We start from the raw sequence: 23500 nt of genomic DNA on the forward strand, positions 1-23500 counted from the left end.
TGGGGGTCCCCAAGAGAGTGGGGCCCTAAGCTATAGCTTGTTTAGCTTATACGTAAATCTGGCACTGCACAGAAAACACAGAGGGTGCAAGCTCAGATTACAAAACGTAGGAGTGATGTAGATTAATAGTGATGGAAGCGGGTGTGATTCTTAATTGGGAGCACCGCCATTCTGGTTAGATACTTTATTTTGTCCTTCGCTGTGTTTATTAAAGAAACTAACAGATAAGAATTCCCTTTCGTTTGATCTCCTCATTCACGGCCACGGGGGAGGAAGCTGATCCCCCCAAAGCCTGACACCTTTTTGGCTTCACCCAGGTTCGGAAACTGGATCACAGCCTGCCTGCCTATTTGGCCGATGGCAAGTGGGCTGTGGATTGATCCAGCAGGCTTCACTCTGGTCTGCCCCATGGGATTTTAATCCCAGGGCCTAGTCCACATCCTTGTCCAGTTTTGAAAAACTGTTCGTACATGTTTCACCTACACTCCAACATTTCTGTGATGTAAATAGGGACGTCCCATTCAATTATAGGAGGGTTGCGGGTGGCGCTGTGGTCTAAACCACAGAGCCTAGGGCTTGCTGATCGGAAGGTCGGCGGTTCGAATCCCCGTGACGGGGTGAGCTCCCGTTGTTCAGTCCCTGCTGCTGCCCACCTAGCTGTTCGAAAGCACGTCAAAGTGCAAGTAGATAAATAGGTACCGCTCCGGAGGGAAGGTAAAAGGCGTTTCGTGTGCTGCTCTGGTTCGCCAGAAGCGGTTTAGTTATGCTGGCCACATGACCCGGAAGCTGTCTGCGAACAAACGCCGGCTCCCTCGGCCTATAGAGCGAGATGAGTGCGCAACCCCAGAGTTGTCCATGACTAGACCTAACGGTCAGGGGTACCTCTACCTTTTTATTCAATAATAATAATCTCCTTGGCTCAGGGGTCATATAATGATGCTTACCGATGAAACATAGAGTTAAAGCTGTAGCAATTGCTTTACTTTCCAAATAAACACACAAAATACAAGTTATAACTGATCAGTGGTCAAGTCCACCCACACTGCATCTTTCTGTTTGTTTGCTTAAAGAAGATAGATTTCCAGGTGTGTGTGTGTGTGCTGAGTACCGTAATAATTTTTTTTCCCTGAAAAGGGGGCGGTAGGCCAAATACGTTTGAGAAGAGAGCAAGACTTACAAGTATTTCTAAATTTCTTTTTAGAAAATATCCGTGGCATGGAAATTTGTTATCTCTCAATGGAAACGCAGAACTCTCAGTGTGTGAGAGTGAAGATCTCGAAGGACATAAATGTAAAATCTGCTGTAAGGAAGGTAAATGCCATTTTGAGGTTTTAAGAACGAGCTATTAAATGCAAGGCTGTGCATATACCGGTATATCATGTATTTAAAGTACATTACTTCCCCAAAGGAATCCCAGGAACCATAGTTTACCCCTTGCCGATCTAAAGTTCCCAGCACCCTTAACAGAGTACAGTCGTACCTTGGAAGTCGAACGGAATCCGTTCTGGAAGTCCTTTCAACTTCCAAAACGTTTGGAAACCAAAGCGCGGCTTCTGGTTGGCTGCAGGAGCATCCCACAGCCCACCAGAAGCTGCGGAAGCCATGCTGGATGTTCGGCTTCCAAAAATCGCTTGAAAACCGGAACACTCCTTTCCGAGTTTCAATTGTTCGGGAGCCATTTTTTTTTCTGGGAGCCAAGGCGTTCGGGATCCAAGGTATGACTGTACTGTTCCCAGAATTCTTTTGTGAAAGCAATGTGCGTTGAATTGATGGCAGAAGGCTATACATAGCAATGCCCCCCTGCCCTCATTAATATAAACCAGAAAACAAGTGGTTTTAGACCGTGGGATGTTGAGGAGAGCTGGGGATGAACGTTTGCCTAGGAACTTATTTCTGACCTACAGTGCTATTGGGCCACCCTAAGCCATTCCCACTTCTTGGCTCCTTCCCTTAGTAATAATTGAACCAGGGAAGAGCTGCAGGCACCGAGTGAGACTGAAGCTATTTGAACAGGATCTGCAGCTCTCATAAAAGAGGAGCAAGCGTTTGACTGTAATTGCTACCACATTTGCAGACTGGTTCATGTCTGTCTGAAGAAGACATTGTGGTTTATGTTTGCATTGATATTATGAAAGCACCATAATGGCTGTATGTGTGTTGTGTGGGCTTAGGTATTTTGTGTCATTGTTCCCAGATGTATGTGTATATATCTACAGTGGTGCCTCGCAAGACGAAATTAATTCGTTCTGTGAGTGCTGTCGTATAGCAAAAATTTCGTCTTGCGAAGCACCAACGGGGGACGAGCGGTTTGACGGGGGGAAAAAACGGGAAATTTTTTTGTCTTGCGAGGCAAGCCCATAGGAAAATTCGTCTTGCGAGACAGCCTTTCGCTAGCGAATGCCTTTCGTCTAGCGAGTTTTTCGTCTAGCGAGGCATTCGTCTAGCGAGGTGCCACTGTATATCTATATCGATATCTATATCTATCCACAATTCATGGAAAAACTAAAATAAAACCTGCTTCCAACCTACCCTTTTACTTTTTGGGGTACAGAAAGTGATGGGGAAATGCACTGAAAAGTGTGGGATTACTTGACGAGATGCTGTATAACCTCCCCACAAATAAATCAGAATGAATAATCAATAGATAGTGGCTATCACAAAATTTGTGCAAAAAGATTCTATATGAACATGTCATCTGGAAGGAACCTTGAAATTCTTATCTCTCATTCATTCATTCATTCTGTTAGATATTATCCCTTCTTTTCAAAGGAGCCCAGGGTGGCACACACCAGACTGTTAAAACAATACAATTTAAACTAAAATAAACACATATTTTAAACACTTGAAAGCATTTAGAGCACCTAAGAAACGTTTAAGAGCAATCACAGTTGCTAATTTCAAGGTTGCCATGACCAGTATCTATCAACCTGGGTATTTAAATTCTTCCTGAAAGCCAATAAAGGAGGGAGAAAGACAAGCACATCAGCAGAGAGGGCATTCCACAAATGGGGAGCTACCACAGAGAAGGTCCCGTCATATACTGTACTGTATATGTATAGTGAATCTATTAATGGAAAGTGTTTTATGGCTACATTTCTTTTGCGAACCCTGGACTTAATGCTGGTTTGGGGCTAGAGGTTTGATCATTGTCCCGATTCAGCAAGGAGATGGGGGAACTGGCCAGCTGCAAATGTAGATACACCAGTGTAGATGCAGCTGGGCAAACAAATTCTCATCCATGTCAGGAGGTGCGTCTGAGACACTTTGAATAATGCTGGATGCATAGTTTGATGCATATGCGAATGTGCATCCATAGTCAGAAGAACTGCTGCTAACCACAGCGTCTTCCCTGCAAGCAGAGCTGAATCAGGGTCAGTGCTCATATACATTGATGGAAGGGCGCAGTGGGAATTTCTGCTAAGTCCCAATGCATAGGATTGCAGCCTAAATTTCAGAGACCATGAGCTTAAAAACCTGTACAGTCTCATTCGCTGAAATACCGACGAGTGATTCACTGCTGATTTCAGCGAATGATTCCTGTTTAACATAATGCAAATCTTTGAGCATGCTGTGATGTATACTAGGGCGGTTCATTAAAAAAACTTTGTTTTGAAAATGCCTGCTCCAAAGGTCTTCTCTTACTACACTAGGGATTATATAGCTACATATGAAATTTCATGCATATCAGTTAATATCTTGACCCTCCTCCACAAAAATAGCTGTTTACTTGGCCGTTTCCCTATGTCGTGAAGGCTGAAATTTCAATTCAGTGGGTCAAGATATTAATGGATATGCATGAAATTTCAGACATAGCTATATAATCCCTAGTGTAGTAAGGTAAGACCTTTGGAGCAGGCATTTTTTTAAAAAAGTTTTTTTTATGAACCACCCTAATACATACATGTGAGAGTTCTCCTCAGCTTCCTCCTGTGGAACATCTCAATATAAGACATTGTTGATGGAAAGGTGCTATGAATGAATGTTTGAAATCACCGCATTCTCAAGGGATCATTGGATCTGAGCAATTGCCAGAACGCTGAGTTTGCTATAGTTTGCATTTTAGCAATGAGCTTGGAATGTGAGGACCTCAGGAAATGTTTCCTTGGAAATTCCTCATGGAAGTCTGCCAGTATGCCATTCCTCTTGATTATTTAAATTGCGGCGAGAAAATAGAAAATATACCGTTTTCAAAAACAGGTTTGAACACATCAACCCAGTAGAATCAACAAGACCATAATCTAACCTCATTTTGGAATCTTTCCAACATGATCCGGAAATTGCCTATTAATTCCCTTGATTGTTTTTGGTATGTAATCCAAACAGGTGAAAGTGCAGTTTAACTGCTTTGAGGTCAGTGCAGGACAACATCTCCATGTGACCATGAGGACAATTCCAAATTACTGCGGAGTTAAAAAGGATCAAGAATATTATGTTGAAGGTTGGAATCCATCTTTAGAAATCAATGATGATCTTGGAGGTTGGGAGGGTGTAATGAATGAGAAAACGGAGATTCATACTGACCAGGATATTGGCAATTTTCACAAATTAGAACTATAATCCCAAACTGTAATGCCTTCTCTCATTCACCTTGGCTCAAGATTTACAGTATATAGCTGTAAGTATAAATATACTTACAGTGGTACCTTGGTTCTCAAATTTCATCCGTTCTGGAAGTCTGTTCCAAAACCAAAGCGTTCCAAAACTAAGGTGCGCTTTCCCATAGAAAGTAATGCAAAATGGATTAATCCGTTCCAGACTTTTGAAAACAACCCCTAAAACAGCAATTTAACATGGATCTTACTATCTAACGAGACCATTGATCCATAAAATGAAAGCAATAAACAATATACTGCAGTCAGTCAATCAATCAATCAATCAATCAATCAGTAGCTGAACTGGGTTCCACACAATCACAAAAAGAGCCACAAAAACACAAAATAAATAGCAAAGACAGACAGACCCCAGAGTAACACTCAAAACAGAAGTGTGGCACTCAAAAGGGAAGCATAGCACTCAAAACAGAGCACATTCAGCTTCCGAAAAATGTTCGCAAACCGGAACACTTACTTCTGGCTTTGCAGTGTTTGGGTTCCAAGTTGTTTGAGTACCAAGGTGTTTGAGAACCAAGGTACCACTGTATTAACAAATATGAACCAGGCTGGTTAGATTGGTGATATTTAGTTGTTTGTAAAGTAGTGTTGGGGAAGGAACTCAATTGAGTTCTCATTTGAAGGTGAATTTGCCCTTTCCAAAATAACACACAAACCAGAACACAGCCACCCTTCAAAAACCTGCACTTCTCTGAATTTTGCAGTACAGTTCTTCAGCCAAGTAATTTGTACAAAACTGCAGATCCTGGGGCAAAGTGTGCCTATAAATTCATATATCGGGGCAAGTATTAGGAAAATTGCATTTCACTTCCGGTGGCGGCGCCGGCTCATGCAGACGGGAGCTAACGCTCCGGTCAACTTCGGTGTTTTTCGGGGTACCTGTGACCGCGCCACGGCCCCCGTAGAGCCACAGGAGGGGAGTCCTGTGGACAGGGTTCTTGCGGGCACCAGACGCGTCGTCCCAGCTCCTGATCTACCCCCGTAAGGAGGAGGATTGGGCGAGCTGGGCTCCGGCGCGGTGCTGAAGAAGCCATTGCTGGCCGAAGTTGACGAAGCAGCGGGATCTGCTGGGCTTTAAAAAGAGCGCCCCATTCTTCCGAAAACTGATCGAAAATTAAGAGACTCTGTAAGTACTGAACGTATTGGATTATAATTTGAAGATTTTATTGGAAATTTGGCTTGCGGAGGGAAACGTAAAAGTAGGGAGTCCGTTTCCCTTTGACAGCGGCAAGGCGGAAGCAGACTGAATGAAGCTGTGCCGCGGACTTTTCTTTGATCTTTAAAAGACTTTTTAAAGCTGCTTTCACGATTCTTAATGGAATTGACTGGTTGACTGATTTAAAACGTGATCATTTGGATTTACTAAAAGGCTAAGAAGACACCGCTACACCCTCTGGATACGGAGACCGGGTCGGTTAGCGGGCTGCGTTATTTTGTTTAAATTTGTTTCACTTCTGCTTTCAACTGGAGACTGTTACATTTGGCTACTTTTTTGATGTACTTTCCCTGGATACACTGCTTATTTGACTGAGATGCCTTGGTGAGGTTACGGCTAAGATACTTTTCTTGACTTTGGAGTGAAGTTTGTGAAGTTTGTGGGAGTTTTAAAACTTTGAAAAAGATTTACTGGAGCTGGAGGCATTGGGACTTTTATTTTGAAAACTGCTTTGACTGTTCTGTTCATTGTTCTCTGGCACTGTATGTTTGGTCTATCGGCCACCTGGGATTTGCAGCAAGATTGTTTTGAGACTGGCCACTTTGTATATCTGGTGGTGACCTTGAAAAATATAGCTTTCTGCAGGATAGCAGTAAGCTTTTAATAAGTTGCCAGCAAAGCATAGCAGAAGAATGCAAACCCAGGAAACAACACCTACATCTGGATCTGTCTCTTCCAGGATAAGATCCAAAAAAGGTGATGAAGAAAAACAGAGAAAAGGGTCGGCTTCGAAACCTTTTGAGGAGCAAATGCTATCTGCTATTCAGAAATTAAGTGTCAGTCTGCAATCAGTGCATAGTGAACTTAAAGAAACAAGAGAAGAACTTAAAGGGACCAGAGAGGAATTACAAAGTGACATTAAAAAATCATCTGACTCTTTGCAAGCAGCAATTGCTTCTGTTGAGAAGACAGTGATTCAGAACAAAACTGAAATCACTAGAATTGGAAAAGAGGTTGATACACTTAAAAAGGAAGCTAAAGACGTTGGAGAAAAAATTAAAAAAGTGGAGACTAAAGTTGAAAATCTGGAACCAGAAGAGATCCAGAAAATTAAGACACAGCAGAGAGATCTACAAGAGTCTTTGGCCTTTTTGCAGTTGAAGGAAAAAGAGACCAACATAAGATTGAGAGGCGTCCCCGAATTTGAGCAAGAAAGTCTGAAAGACTTTTTAATTAAAGAATTTTCGGGATTCTGGGAGTTGGAAGAGTCGGATCTACGAACATCTATAGTGAAAGCATACAGGTTTGGAACGAAAGAAAAGAAGAATAAGAAAGCAGTGAATGACTGTATGGTGGTCTTCCAGAACAGGATTCAAAGAGACCAGATTCTTGACTTCCACTATAAGAACAACTTGGTGATCCAGCAGAGACCAATAATTATTTTTAAAGACATCCCACGTTACTTTTTGGACAGGAGATTCCCCTACTACGATCTAACTACAGAATTAAGAGCCAGAAAAATCTCCTTCAGCTGGGAATTCCCAGAGGGCCTGACTTTCAGATACAAAGAGAGAAGAGTAAGAATAAGATCATCTGAGGACAAGAAGAAATTCCTGGACAAACACAGTGCAGATTTTGTAGGATCTTCTCTGGATCCAGCAAGGCTGCGAAAATTGGATTTTCCACCTCCGGGAAAACCATCATCAGGAGAAGGAGAGAACAGTGAAGAAGAGGAAGAAGAGGAAGAAGAAGAAGAAGAGGAAGGAGCAAAGGGAGGATCGAAGGTATAAAATGGCGTTGAAAGTATTAACGTGGAATGTCCACGGCATGAACCTGAGGCCGAAAAGACACAGAATATATCACATACTAGAGAAGAAAAAGCTAGATATAATTTGTTTACAGGAGACCCATGTTGTTCGGCATCACAGAAGGATTCTTCAGAATAAGAAATTAGGCCAAGAATTTATATCGTCTGACAAGGTCAAGAAAAGAGGAGTTGTAATTTATGCAAAAGAGAATTACAATCCAAGGCACCTATTTAAAGATGAGGAAGGAAGATTCACCGCAATAGAAATTACAGTACAAGGCGAAAAAATTTTAATACTGGGACTCTACGCACCAAATGAAGGAAAATCAGATTTCTACAAAAAAATACATGATCTGCTGATGGACTATTTGGATTATAATTTAATTTGTTTGGGAGACTTTAACGGAGCGGTCTCTACAATGATGGATAGATCTCAGAGATCTAAGATTACAAATGAAGGCAAATTGCCAAAAACCTTCTTCAGAATGATTGAGAATTTGGACTTGATTGATACTTGGAGGCTGAAAAACCCAACAGAAAAGGAAGCAACTTATTTTTCTGAACCGCAGCAGTCATGGTCGAGGCTAGATTATGTCTGGGCTTCTAGAAGTCTGGTACCTAAAATCCAAAAGGCAGAAATTTGCCCTAAGACGTGCTCTGATCACAACGCAGTACAGGTGGACTTTAAAATCTACTCTAAGGATTCATTTCGGTGGAGAATGGATGATGTGTTATTAAGAGATACCAAGCTAGCAGAAGAAGCAGCTAAAAAGATGAGAGAATATTTCCAATTAAATTTAAATACAGAGGTGGAGAAAAGAATAGTATGGGACGCTGGGAAAGCAGTTATGAGAGGGTTCCTCATAAGGGAAAAAGCAAATAAAAAGAAACAACAAAATTTGGAAAAGGAAAGAATCTTGCAACAATTAAAAGAAAAAGAGAAGAAGTTGAGAGGACACCCGAAAAACCAATTTATTCAGAAAGAAATAAAAATACTACAGTCCCAATACTCTAAGATTTTAAATCAGGAAATTGAATGGAAAATTAAATTGATGAAACAAAGAACATTTGATTCAGCAAATAAGTGTGGAAAATTGCTGGCATGGCAGCTGAAAAAGAGACAGAAATTGAATACCATCACCAGTTTGAAGATTAATGACAAAACAATAGAGAATCCAGAAGAGATAAGAAATTGTTTTCAAAAAATTTTCAAACTTCTATATAAAAAAGATAATGTGGAAGAGAAAGATATTGTACAATTCTTGGATAAAAATGGTTTGCAAAGAGTCCCAGAAGAAAAAGCAAAAATACTCAACCACCCGATATCGACTTTCGAATTGGAAGAGGCAATTAGTAATATGCAGATTGGAAAGGCCCCAGGACCTGATGGACTTACAGCAAAATATTACAAAGTGTTAAAGGATTGGTTGATCCAGCCTTTGAAAGATGTTTGTAATGGAATATTGGAGGGAGACAGGGCACCCGACTCATGGAAGGAGGCGTATATTACACTAATTTTAAAACCAGATTCAGATGGCACCCAAATGAAAAGTTATCGACCAATCTCACTCTTAAACGTGGACTATAAAATATTTGCAAATGTGATGGCCTCTAGACTGAAAGGAGTACTGAAAGATTATATCCACAAGGACCAAGCAGGTTTTTTACCTGGAAGACACATCAGTAGCAATACAAGAAATATTGTGGATATATTGGAAAGACTTGAGAAAAAGATAAATACAGATGCTCTACTTATTTTTATTGATGCAGAGAAGGCCTTTGATAATATCTCTTGGTGTTTTATGAAGAAAAACTTGGAAAAGATGGGAGTTGGTCCAAGATTTCTAAATGGCATCAATGCTATTTACACAGAACAAAAGGCTAAAATAATAATCAACAGTGTAATATCGAAAGAGATTAGAATTGAAAAAGGAACGAGACAGGGGTGCCCGGTCTCCCCACTGCTATTTATCACGGTCCTGGAAGTTCTTTTGAATATGATTAGATTGGACAATACGATAAAAGGAATAAGGGTGGGAGAAAAGGAGTATAAACTTAAAGCCTTCGCAGATGATTTGGTGTTATCTCTACAAGAACCAGAAAGCAGTGTGACCAGAGTGTTGGAGACAATTGAAAACTTTGGAAGAGTAGCAGGATTTAAATTGAATAAAGCCAAAACTAAAGTGTTGACAAAAAATATGTCACCATCGCAGATTCAAAGATTACAAGACCTGACTGGATTGAACTTTGTTAAAAAGGTCAAATATTTGGGGGTTAATCTGACTCCAAAAAATATAAACCTGTTCAAGGACAATTATGAAAAATTATGGCAGGAGATAAAAAAGGACCTGGAAACATGGACTAGGTTAAAGTTATCCCTTATGGGCAGAATAGCGGCCATCAAAATGAACGTATTACCAAGGATGTTGTTCCTGTTTCAAGTCATACCTATTATAGATAAGTTAGACTGTTTTAGGAAATGGCAAAAGGATTTATCGAAATTTATTTGGCAAGGGAAAAAACCGAGAATTAAATACAAGATTCTTATTGACTCTAAAGAGAGAGGGGGCTTTTCCCTACCGGACTTGCGGTTGTACTTTGAAGCAGCTGCCTTTTGTTGGCTAAAGGACTGGTTTAAGCTGGAAAATACAGATCTGTTGGATTTGGAAGGACATGATAATGTGTTTGGATGGCACGCTTACCTGTGGTACGACAAAGTAAAGGCTCATAAGGCATTTAAAAATCATATAATTAGAAACGCCTTGTATCAGGTTTGGCTGCGTAATAAAGACTTATTGGAGAGAAAGACCCCTAACTGGATCTCTCCAGTTGAGGCGAAGGCTCATAAAAGACCCAACATGCCTGCGAAATGGTTGAAATATGCAGATATATTACAACAAGAAGGTCAAAGCTTTAAGTTAAAAAGCTATGACCAAGTAAAGGAAGGGGTGTATGATTGGCTGCAATATTATCAAGTAAATGAAGTCTTTAAAATAGATAAGAAAGTTGGCTTTCAGGTAGAAAAATCTAAGTTGGAAACAGAACTTTTGGACACAAACTCCAAAAATCTCTCCAGGATGTATAATTTGTTGTTGGAGTGGTATACGAAAGATGAACTGGTAAAATCCGCAATGATTGATTGGGCAAAGGATGTGGGACATAATATTTTGTTTTCAGATTGGGAAAGATTGTGGAGGGAAGGTATAAAATTTACTGCATGCAATTTGTTAAAAGAAAACATAATGAAGATGATTTACAGATGGTATTTGACACCAGTTAAATTAGCCAAGATGTATCATGGATTGACTAATGAATGTTGGAAATGTAAGAAAGTAGAAGGTACCTTCTATCACATGTGGTGGACGTGCCCAAAGGTTAAGGACTTCTGGGAGAAGATATACAACGAGTTGAAAAGAGTGTTTAAGTACACATTTTCTAAAAGACCAGAGGCCTTCCTATTGGGCATCTCCAACCATGAGATACATAGAAAAGATAAAGTGTTTTTTATGTATGCCACAACGGCCGCAAGAATCCTAATCGCGAAATACTGGAAGAGTGAGGAGTTACCGACTGTAGAGGAATGGCAAATAAAGACAATAGACTATATGGAACTCGCAGAGCTGACCGGGAAGCTACGTGACCAGAGGGAGGAGGTGGTGCAAGAAGACTGGAAGAAATTTAAGGACTATTTGAAATATCGTGAAAGACTGGTTGTTTGAGTGCAAGCAGCTGAAATATAGGCATAAGCTATAGAATGTTAGATATTAGGATATAAGAAGGAAAGAGTGAATAGTAGAAGAAGATATTATAATATGATTAAACAAGATGTTGATATTGATGTGTTACTTTTAAGAATTTGAGATAGAGACAACAAAGGTTAACTAAGAAGCATTATTATGACTGTTAATTACATCGGTTAAGAAACTGCTAAAATAGATTTACTAAGAACGCAGATAAGGGAGCGGGGGAAGTTCTATAATAAGATTAGAAACAAGAATATAAAAGTTAGAAAAATTTTGTTTTTGTCTTTTATGCATTGTATTGTTTTTTGATTGTTTTTATTTTTCTTTGTTTTGTTTTTTAGGTTTCTTTTTTGTAGTGTAGTTATGTTGTTGTGTAGTTTTTTATTGTGTGTTTTGAAAAATTTAATAAATTTTATATATATAAAAAAAAAAGGAAAATTGCATTTCATAGATGTGCTTGATGGGCAAAACATGTGCATATTGGGAGAAATTCTCACCGCAAACGCTGACGAGTTTTCATGAGGAATTTTTGAAATAAAAACAGTGAACTGATCTGGAAAGGTGGAGAACTGAATTGAAGATTAGGGGAAAAAATATTTCAGGAATTGAGAGACTCTGAGATTGACAGATTTGTCTACCCCTAGTATAAGGGCAGCCCATCTCCTGCCATGTTCTGCCACTTCTGCCACTAATGCCTAAAACGAAGAGCAGCACAAAGGGGTGGTTTTCATTGGTATCATAGCTAGGGACGAAATAATTTAACCTTCCCTCTCTGTTCACTCTAGTCCTGGTGAAAATCAGCTCAGCTATTTTTTTTTTAATAAAAAAAAAACTTGATGTAGTTTCTAATGATGCATTGAGCATCAAATCTCATTTGACCCTAATCGGCTTCCCAGTAAAACACAACCAGAAAGCAGAACTTATTCTGAAACTCCATTTAGCATTTCCATCCAAGCCAAGTAACCGATTCACCCATGCATTTCTTTTTAGGAAGTGGGTTCTGCCTGACTTCCCTTATTTACAGTGTTTGGTAAATAAAAGAACAGAAAACTCTTTCCAGCTGCCGTATAGTTTGACCTCCTACGCGTAACACTAAAATGCTTAGCGTTTGCTTTTCATTTTGTCACATGAAGAAAAAAAACCCCAAATAAGTTGTGAATAGGCTTTTAAGAAGTATCTTTAAAAGAGGGAACAGAATCAAATAAACGTGTGGCAAAAGAGCTTCTACCCCACTACGGGAGACCGTGAAACAAACAATAGTTAGATGGGGTGGAGCTGGGCATGAGAAAAGAGGAACTGGATTAGACCAAAGGCCTATCTGGTCCAACATTCTGGTTCCCATAGAATAATATTATTACATTATTACATTTATTAATTTTATTCAAGGGATGAAAGGTGGGGTGCATGGTTGTCCCTTTCCCATTTACCAGCACAACAGCTCTGTGAGGAAAGAAGACAGACTGAAAGACGTCCCAGAAAAATAAACGATCTGTTTTGAATTTTGCAGATTGCAGAAACAGTGATGTGGAAGAAAATATTCCCGTCTGTTTTGGTAAGCTGAGGTCCAGGAGGTCTAAATTACATGCACTACATCATGTAGTACACTTCCATTGTTTCTGAATTCTACTAATCATAGTTTGAAACTAATCTGAAACAGAAATGCATGCTTTGGTAAATTATTATTATTATTATTATTATTATTATTATTATTATTATTATTATTAGACTAGGACATCCGTACTCTCATTGGAGAAATATGGGGCTTACTCCTAGGTAAATATGGACAGGAATGTAGCCTTGCTGATCTTAATACTGATTGAAACCAAATGTCAAACCCAAATAGCAATGAAATCAGTCATGGAATTCTGGATCTTTTATTGACTCACATCAACCGTAAAATTAAAGCACAAACATTAATACCATTCTCTCTCTTCCCCCTTCAAGTTCCGGGCATCAGAATTGTTTATGACGTGGACAGAGCAAGAAAAACCATTTTGGTGGATATTTCAGGGGCTGTTCAAGGCACAGATTATTATGTTCGCCTTTGCCACCAGTGGTTTCTTTGTGAAGATGTGGGTCCAGTCACCTTGGTAAGTGTTTGTAGGAAACTGAAAATGGTCCACTTAGCACATGGGTAGGCAAACTAAGGCCCGGGGGCCGGATGCGTCCCAATCACCTTCTAAATGCGGCCCACGGACGGTCCGGGAATCAGTGTGTTTTTACATGAGTAGAATGTGTCCTTTTATTTAAAATGCATCTCTGGATTATTTGTGGGGCCTGCCTGGCATTTTTACATGAGTAGGATTTGTGCTTTTATTTAAAATGCATCTCTGGGTTATTTGTGGGGCATAGGATTTCGTTCATCCCCCCCCCCTTTACAGTGGTACCCCTGGTTAAGAACTTAATTCATTCTGGAGGTCCGTTCTTAACCTGAAAATGTTCTTAACCTGAAGCACCACTTTAGCTAATGGGACCTCCCACTGCCACTGCGCCGACAGAGCACCATTTCTGTTCTTATCCTGAAGCAAGGTTCTTAACCTGAAGCGTTATTTCTTGGTTAGCAGAGTTCTTAACCTGAAGCATATGTAACCTGAAGCGTATGTAACCCGAGGTACCACTGTAGTTCGGCCCACCACAAGGTCTATGGGATAGTGGGCTGGCCCCCTGCTTAAAAGGTTTGCTGACCCCTGACTTAGCAGAAAGAAATTTCCTATGTTACTAAAGACATCCAAAGGCCTACTATCATTTTGTACCATGTTCCTGATGGAGAGGCCATATTCAGCAGGACGGATGCATGCAATGTTTTGTCCTTTGTTGCTCTCTGTTTTCCTATCCTATCCTCTTCTCTTCTCTTTCTTCCACCTTTCTCTTTGCTCTTTTTCTTCCCCCAATGCTGCCAGCATCTTGGGACATCTAACAGGGGAGGCTAGTTTGCCTTGAGACTGGTAGGGGGGAAGGCAGAGAAGGCCAACAGGAAGCAGAGCCAGAGCCAATGACAGGCAGAGCCAAGTCATTCCAGTTTTTGCTCCCATCATCGCCCCTGCTGAGATTAAGAAGGTGGTAGCGGTGGCTGACAGCCAGCGCCATCCCTAAACTGGACGGATGACGGTTAACGGATGACGGAGAGCCAGTGTGGTGTAGTGGTTAAGAGCGGTAGACTCGTAATCTGGGGAACCGGGTTCGTGTCTCCACTCCTCCACATGCAGCTGCTGGGTGACCTTGGGCTAGTCACACTTCTTGGAAGTCTGTCAGTCCCACTCACCTCACAGAGTGTTTGTTGTGGGGGAGGAAGGGAAAGGAGAATGTTAGCCGTTTTGAGACTCCTTCGGGTAGTGAAAAGCGGGATATCAAATCCAAACTCTTCTTCTCTTCTTCTTCTTCTTAACTGAGGACAGAGTGAGGTTGGTGGGACACCCTAATGGACCAGCCTCCACTAACCTCTAGTCCTGAGCTTCAGAAAAAAAGGCGCTCTAAAGCAGAGATGGAGAATTGGTGGCCCTCTAGATATTGCTGAGCTCCAACTCCCATCACCTCCACCAGCTTGGCCAATGGTCAGGGCTGATGGGAGCTGTAGTCTGGTGAAAAAAAACCATCTGGAGGGCCATAGGTTCCATAGGCTCTAGAGGGACAAACTTCTAAATGCAAATAAGAGTATGGCTGCTTACATGAGCAGGATCTCCACTTCCAATGGTCATCTCCCCCTTCATAGAGGGCAGTGCTGATGGGGAGAAGGAATAATAATGATGATGATGATAATTTATTATGTATACCCCGTCCATCTGGGCATGAGCAGAAGCGATTTCTGGCACCGCGGACATGCACAGGTGCGATTTCCGGCATCGCGCTGCGCATGTCTGGCCCATGGACAATCTCGGTGGGAATGATCCAGCCCATGGCCAGAAAACCTTGCCGACCCCTGGCTTAAGCTGATAACACCATGGAAGTACATCAAAAGCAGCACTAAAATTGTTGAGCTCCTGTGCTAAAAGCCTAAGGACACAAGAGGAGCCCTGCTAGATCAGGCCAGTGTCCCATCTAGTCCAGCATTCTGTGCTCACAGTGGCCAAGCAGATGCCTATGGGAAGCTCACAAGTAGGATCTGAGTTGAACAGCCCTCTCCTCACTTGTGTTTCCCGGCAACTGTTAATCAGAGGTGTATTGCCTCCACGTAGGATGCGGGTGGCGCTGTGGTCTAAACCACTGAGCCTCTTGGGCTTGCCAGTCAGAAGGTTGGCGGTTTGAATCCCCATGACGGGGTGAGCTCCCGTTGCTCTGTCCCAGCTCCTGCCAAGCTAGCAGTTCGAAAGCATGACAGTGCAAGTAGATAAACAGGTACCACTGCGGCAGGAAAGTAAACAATGTTTCCATGCGCTCTGGTTTCCGTCCTGGTGTTCCATTGCACCAGAAGCGGTTTAGTCATGCTGGCCACATGACCTGGAAAGCTGTTTGTGGACAAACACCAGCTCCTTCGGCCTGAAAGCGAGATGAGCGCCGCAACCATCCAAGGTTCCTTTCCCTATATTGCCTCCGATATTTGAATGAGAACAGCACCTTGAGGCTTGATTACTGCAATGTGTTCTCTGTGGAGCTGCCCTGGACCTGGTCTGAAGCTCCAATAGGTGCAGAATGCAACAGCCGGACTGACGATGGGGGTGCGTGGCTGAGAACTTGGACCACCATTGTTAAAACATCTGCACCGGCTGCCCATCTGCTGCTGAGCCAGGTTCAAGGGCCTTGTGTTAATTTACAAGGCCCTGAACTATTTATATCCAGAATACATTAAGGGCTGCCTAAACCCTTATATCCCGGCTCGATCACCGAGATCATCTGCCAATGTATCATTGGTTGTCTCCCAAATTGGCAAGGCTCATTGGCATCAAAACAAAGCGCAGTCTTTAGTATTATTGGCCCAGGCCTGTGCAATGATTCTCTTGTCAGTAGAGATTCAGCAGGCGTCTTCTGTTTCAAACTTTAAAAGCCTCCTGAAAACTCTTCTATTCCATCAGGCTTATACAGGCCATTAAGAATGCCACTTTCCATAACTGTTGATGGTCCCCAATTTTGATCTTTGTGTGTTTTTATTATATATAAATAGTATTGTAAAATGCTCTTGTGTTTTTTCTTAAAACAAACATAGACAGCATTGATAACATTGATAACATTATTCTCCATAATAAGAATACATGGGGAATTTTCTGAAAGGTTATTTACTGTGCAGAAATACGTGACTTATTGCAGGGTATTTTACAATTTCAGGTACAAGGGAAGGACTTGGTGAAACCAGTTTCTTTACAGTACTCTCAGTTGTTGCCTTGTCTATGTATCGAGGTAGGTATTTTCAACTTGGTTGGACATGTAACCTGGTTAGAAAACGCTGTTCCTAATTGAAGGAGATTTATTTCCGAGAGTGGGGCAAAATCCTTGAACAGGAACACAACCAACTACATGAATGCATTTAGTAAAGAGGGGCTTTGTGGATAAGAATTTATTCAAAAATAGATTTTAAACTAGCTGGTTATTTGAATTAACGGATCTTCCTGTTTGGATTGCAGGCATGGCCAGCGATTTCCGATGCACAGAGAACCCAATTGTGCCCATTTAAAAATGGCAAGTAAAATATGTTTTTTGTTTTTTTGGCTCTTTTGAATGGACACTGTGCTGTTAAAGAAATGATTGTCAAGGGGAAGGTGAAATCACAGGTAGCATGATAGTAGGCTATCTGATCTGTTTTTAGTCTGAATTTTCTGCAGATGTGAATCCAGATTTCTGAATTTTACCTAAAATACTTGTCCAGCATATCAACAGTCCTTTAAAAATTGCAATAACAGATCATAGACCTGCGTCTGTACTCTCATGGTAGATAGCAACAGAGCCACATCTCACTCCTAGCCAACAAAATTATAGGTGCTTATAGCTAGCTTGTTGTCTTTGTCCATGGAGTTTTCGTGGCAGGGATACTGGAGTGGCTTGCCAGTTCCTTCTGAGAAGAGAAGACTCCCTAGAAAAGACCCTGATGTTGGGAAAGATGGAGGGCACAAGGAGAAGGGGACGACAGAGGATGAGATGGTTGGACAGTGTTCTTGAAGCTACTAACATGAGTTTGGCCAAACTGCGAGAGGCAGTGAAGGATAGGCGTGCCTGGCGTGCTCTTGTCCATGGGGTCACGAAGAGTCGGACATGACTGAATGACTGAACAACAACAAATAGCTAGCTACCATTGGGGAGGAGTTGAGTTCAGCATCCTGGACACTTGAGTTATATAATGTGCTTTTACGCAGCCTTCATTTTCCTCCTATGTTGCTTTTAGATACCAAGGCCCTGTGGGACAACGTTATTTATAATCCCAACACACAAACACTGGCATGGGAAGCAGCCTGTCCTGTCCACGTTACTGTCAGCCTTTGTCAGCTCATGAAGACTAATGATCAGTGCGTTGATTTAGAGAACACGGCAAATATCGCTGCAGAGAAGGTAAGCACCAGAAGGAAATATATGCACTGGGTCCAGTATTTCTGCACGTAGTCATTGAGTGGGAGGGCGAACTTGGTTTCACCTGAAGAACTGTGAAACAGTAATTGGCCAAAACGCATTGGTCTCCTTTGAAAACAAATTTCTTTATTCTTTCCCCACAAAATAGAATTTTTCATTGCTATATTTTTATAATACATTATTTCATTCTGAAATAGGCATTCTGAATGCGTTTGAATACAAGATAGGTGACTGGATGTGCATTTTGGTACATATTTATTTATTTATTTATTTATTTATTTTCCAAATGATTACAAATCAAACCAAATTACTTCAATTTAATACAATTCAATTTAATACAATTTCTTAAAATCAGGTTTCCTGCTCCTGTTGCAAACGCTATGTCGATCATTTTCTCCCGTAGCAGCATCATCTCTTATTTAATGTCCAGTTGTCATCCTTCACTTGTCGTGAGTCCATTCTCGCAGCTGGCAACATTCCCCCCCCCCCCTCCTTACAAACAGCGCCTCTGTTACATTTTATAATATCCATTTCACGTGTGTAGTCCTTCATATACATTGCTGTTTCAGACCTGGTGCGCTGGGAGAATTAATTATCTTTCATTGTTCAGTTCTTTGCAATGTTTATCTTTGGTACATATTTTTTTAAGCGGTGGACGGTACTGCAAAATGTTAAGAGACTTGGGGGGAAATTGAAGGATAAATCTGTTTGAACATTCCTACCCCTGTGTCCACAAGCGATATGCAGATACACATCAGTTTGGATGTGGCTAGGATGTGTTCAAGAGGGTGGGTCAACAAAGGTTCAGAGTAGGACCAGTGGCGGAGCTTCATGCTCCAGCACCGGGGGGCGGAGTGCAGGCGGGGGCATGACTGTCGCGTGTCCTGGGGGCATGGCACGCGTGTCCTGGGGGAGTGGCATGCCACCTCTGGGGGCGTGATGCCCAGCACTGTCGAGGGGCAGCTGCGATGGCACACCACCGGGATCACGCTGCTGGGGGCGGTGTGCTCCCCCACCTCCTCTTCCACCACCAGTCTCTGCACTCCATGCATTCACTAAAAATGCCATCCACACGAGGCTTTGATGTACACCAAGTCAACTTTTAGTTTTCGGTAAGTAAGTCAAGTTTACACCAAGTCGTGCTTAGCTTTCCGTTCAGTAAGGAACATCTTTGCAATGTTTATAAATGAATAATCTTTCCAATGCATCTAAAAGCTAGCTATGCCAATGCCTGTTTTTCTCAGACGATGCCAATAACTCTCTGATCACTCTGTTTCCAATCAGGTAAAATATTCTCGAGTTGATGCACAGCCAAACCTTTGCATGAAGGTATATCTTTTCCCTTGTACATTATTTCCTTATGAATCACCCCTTTGCTCGACTTATGAAGAGAAATCTTGTGGCCGGGTCCTGTGGAAAAGCTACCCTGTCCCCTCTATGACTCACAGGACGGCCATCATTAGAAATGTATTGACAGTTTGAGAAGCAGTTCAGAGAGCACTGGTTTTGTTGAAGGCTGCATTATTATTCCATTGGAATTATTTAGCTTGTTGGGAAGAAGCACCCAAATCTAATCTCCCCCTAACCCCCAATTCATTAGAACAGGGGTTCCCAAGCTGTGGTGCAAGGACCACCCATGGTCTTCAAGTTTCCTTCATGTGGTCCGAGGTGTGTCTGTAGATTTGTGGTTGAAGACGGGCACAACAAGTCCATTGCATTCAATATCCATGTTGATTTTTGACTGTATTTTTTATTGCTCCTTATACAATGCACATAGGGATGCGGGTGGCGCTGTGGGTTAAACCACAGAGCCTGGGGCTTGCCGATCAGAAGGTTGGCGGTTCGAATCCTCATGCTGCTCTGGTTCACCAGAAGCGGCTGTACGCCGGCTCCCTCGGCCAATAAAGCAAGATGAGTGCCGCAACCCCAGAGTCATCAGCGACTGGACCTAATGGTCAGGGGTCCCTTTACCTTTACCTTTATACAATGCAAAAGGAATAAAATAGCAATAGAAATGACACCCCAAACCATACAGCATTTTAGTGTTGCAATTGCCACAACAGGCGGAAAAATCATGAAGTGATCTGCCAAGACCCTCAGTAGTTTTCACGTGGTCCATGGTGCAGGGCAAATATTAGGGAACCACTGTGCTAGCTTCTGCACAGCAGAATACTATGGATGTTGACTTGGAACCAATTCCCAATGGGTTTAAGATAAAAGCCATTGTTCCTCTATTCATCACTACATTCCATTTAGAAATCCAGATTAAGATAAAAAACAAAAACCCCCAGTGTAACTAATCACTTCTTTTTTTAAAAAAATAAAAATCTCTTTTTAGTTTGCAACTAAACACGGTTCCTGGTTTCGATGCCCATTTGCTCATGGAAATACCCAAGGTAAGATGATTGCATTCATAAACACCTTTCTACATTTGTAATGGCTCAATGGCAGTCATAGTGGAACAAGCCGCTTAGTCTATACCTGTCATAATGCAAGGTGGGGGTTTTCCTCTAAGACCAGATCTGAAGGAACGTGATTAATGAGGAACTGTATCCTTTGAATTGCGGTGTTTTCCTTGGTGTCCCTAAGACAGTTGGATGCAGAGCTGTCAACCTTCCCTTTTATTTTATTTTTGCATTGGGAAACGGCACTGGAATAAGGGAATTTCCTGCAAAAAAGGGGAAAGTTGACAGCTATGGGATGGTGTCTTGTACGCCTCCTTTTGGCAACTCCTGCAGCCAAGCTGGTGCCAAATTCATTGCCCTGCTTTCCTTTGCACCACATCAGCAAGGCTGAGAGGGGGTGGGTCTTGTTATCTGGGCAGCCCAGGACCTCCATACACCAGTGGTGGTCTTTGGTCGTGCCACCCTAAAACCGTCTTTGCATACACACTGCCCAGGTCACTCCGGTGGTGTTAATGCAGCGAAAACAACACAGGAGGCAGCAGTGATTCTCCAGTAGTTTGCCTTCGCCACCGGAAGCACACTGCAACAATTCCCGTTCCAAGAAGACATTTGCCAAGGGCAGTTTATTAAAATCAACATACTAATTTGTATCGTATCTAAGCATTGGCGCGGTGTTTGATGCTCCTGGGTACAAGGCGCACGGACCTCATAATGTGATAGTTGCGAGATTAAATAAAGGGTGGACATTTTGCAGTCGCCCCTGAGCTTCAGTGATGAAGCTGGCTGAAAAAATGCAGCAAGTATTAAATGGCAAAAACAAAAGTGTCACTAATTAGGATCACTTCTCGGTAACGTAGATTGCTTTTCTACTTCTGTTTCAGCTTGGGAAATGAATCTTGCGGTGATGGACGAATGGATAGAAGTTTCCTTCATGTCACAAGCTGCCGAGGCAGAATTTTCCGTTCAAGTGTGCAACAAGACAGAGGCGTCTTTATGCAACTCTACTGGAATCCACCAGCCCATCTCAGTGGTTTGTGCCATTTTTTTAATTTCTCCTTTCTTACAAGTGAATCCGGAATGCTTGATCTGTCAGATCCTTTTAAGGCAAACAGTTTGAAAAATTTGGCATGCAAGAGAATACCCATTTCAGTCAGTTGGAAACATACTGACTAACCCTAAAGACCCAAGTTAAAAAAAGAGCAACTAAGTACTACTGTGAAATGGGATATCATTCATACACACACACACACACACACCCATCAACCCTCAAGTACCATTATGGAATTGATACATTCTGCACAGCTATGTTATGTTGTGAAATCATGTAGATTTCGAGTCACAGAGTTCCCGTATTTTGTTTTTGAATGGTTTCCTTTTAGTGACTTTACAATGAACAATTATTTGCACAGAGCACTTAGCGGAAATATCCTTCCAAACAAAGTACCCAAAAATTTCTTCCAAAATGCTTGACTGACTAGAGATTGCTACATTTTGGTGTTTGGCATCATTTTAAAGGAAAGCACGTGGTAGTTATTGGCTGCTGAGACATGACTTCAAACTTTGATAGAACTCTGATTCACTGCTAATGTTTGCACTTCAGATCAGATGGGTTCTGCTAGGTACACATTTTTAACAACAACAAAAAAGCCACTTCTGAATTTCGAGAAGAGGGTCAAGATTATGACACGGCTGGCTTTGCGAATGCAAAGCTTCCATCATAGGAACACGTTCGAAGTTCCCAAACGTCTAGTGGTTGGGAAAGCAATGTTCTGATATCTACTGTATTATTATTATTATTATACCTTGCCCATCTGACTGCGTTTCCCAAGCCATTCTGGGTGGCTTACAGCACATAAAAATTGTACAAGATTAGACATTAAAATTTTCCCAATACAGAGTTGCCTTCTAAAAGTCAAGATAGTTGTTTCTTTCCTTGACACCCAATGGGAGAACCTTCCACAGGGTGGGTGCCACTACCGAGAAGTCCATTTGCCTGGTTCCCTGTAACCTCACTTCTCACAGGGAGGGAACCGCCAGAAGGCCTTCACAGCAGGACCTCAGTGTTCGGGCTGAACGACACTGAAAGATAGCAATCTGTAAAACCAATACAGTGGTTACAGACCAATACTTCAGGTTACAGACTCCGCTAACCTGGAAGTAGTACCTTGGGTTAAGAACTTTGCTTCAGGATGAGAACAGAAATCATGCGTTGGCGGCGCAGTGGCAGCAGGAGGCCCCATTAGCTAAAGCGGTACCTCAGGTTAAGAACAGTTTCAGGTTAAGAACGGACCTCCGGAACAAATTAAGTTCATAACCAGAGGTAGCACTGTACTGTAATATCCATCTGTCATGGATGCTTTAGCTGAGATTCCTTCATTTCAGGGAGTTGGACTAGAGGACACTTGGGTCCCTTCCAACTGTAGTTCTATGACTCTGATTCTATTATCAATCTAGCCACCTAGTAGCCTTCACAAACAGTAAGCCTGGCCTCAAAGTATCGGAAAAGAATATGTATTATGATGCATTTCACAAATGATCAAACAATGAACATGCACATGGGAACTGGCTTTCAGATGTTGTTGGCATCTATCTGCCTTGGTGGACAATGGAGGAGTGCTTCTTTGAGGATGAAGTTACAGCCAGGGGCAAACGAAGGCCAACCAACACCCGGGGCGAGGCAAACTGCTGGCTGCGCAGGCGTTGCACCGCTACGTAGGGCGCATGCATGGCGTCGCTATGTAGGGTGCATGTGCAGTGTTGCTATGTACAGCACATGCGTGCTACACCCCATATGCATTGTACATAGTGGTTTGCCGCTGGTGTCGCTCAAATGCCATATGGATGGTGGCAGGATCCTCTGCTCGTGGCTGCAGCTGCAAACGGAGGATCCTCCACATGTGGCCGCAGAGGCACGATGGCTGCTTGCACCACTGTGCCCAGTGGCGGCGGGGCAAGCACCACGCGGGGGGCCTTCTTGTCACCCCCTGACATGGCACATGGGGCGAACCACCACCACCTTCTTGTGACGCCACTCGTTACAGCTCCTGTTGTGGCTGTAAAGACCAATATGGGAGAGACCTGTTTTGTTTTAGCTGGGCCAGATGAAGGCATCTGGTTGTGCTGCTGCAGATGCACGATGGCGTTACTTCACTGTGTGCTCTTCCCGGCGGTCATTCCTCCTCTGGTCACTGCTATGGTTGCACAACCACCTGTCTCCAGACATTGCGGTTGTCTGTAAGGGATTCCCACATGGCGGGGTTGATGTTGCCAGGCTTCAACAACTCTCAGCA

General features: G+C 42.3%; 1 protein-coding gene across 1 annotated transcript in view; it reads left to right on the plus strand.

Annotated features, from left to right (window-relative positions):
* The window catches only part of IL17REL (interleukin 17 receptor E like), a 47891-nt gene that overhangs the window by 21796 nt on the left and 2595 nt on the right, over positions 1–23500 (plus strand). The window contains exons 4-13 of the mRNA XM_033163525.1: positions 1202–1311; positions 4324–4438; positions 12824–12868; positions 13261–13406; positions 16573–16644; positions 16869–16923; positions 17624–17787; positions 19090–19134; positions 20144–20201; positions 21092–21240. Of these exons, the coding sequence (XP_033019416.1) occupies positions 1202–1311; positions 4324–4438; positions 12824–12868; positions 13261–13406; positions 16573–16644; positions 16869–16923; positions 17624–17787; positions 19090–19134; positions 20144–20201; positions 21092–21240 (959 nt within the window). The remainder of the gene's footprint in view (positions 1–1201; positions 1312–4323; positions 4439–12823; positions 12869–13260; positions 13407–16572; positions 16645–16868; positions 16924–17623; positions 17788–19089; positions 19135–20143; positions 20202–21091; positions 21241–23500) is intronic.

The sequence above is a fragment of the Lacerta agilis genome, chromosome 10 (assembly GCF_009819535.1).
Source record: "Lacerta agilis isolate rLacAgi1 chromosome 10, rLacAgi1.pri, whole genome shotgun sequence".
NCBI classification, from domain to species: Eukaryota; Metazoa; Chordata; class Lepidosauria; order Squamata; family Lacertidae; genus Lacerta; species Lacerta agilis.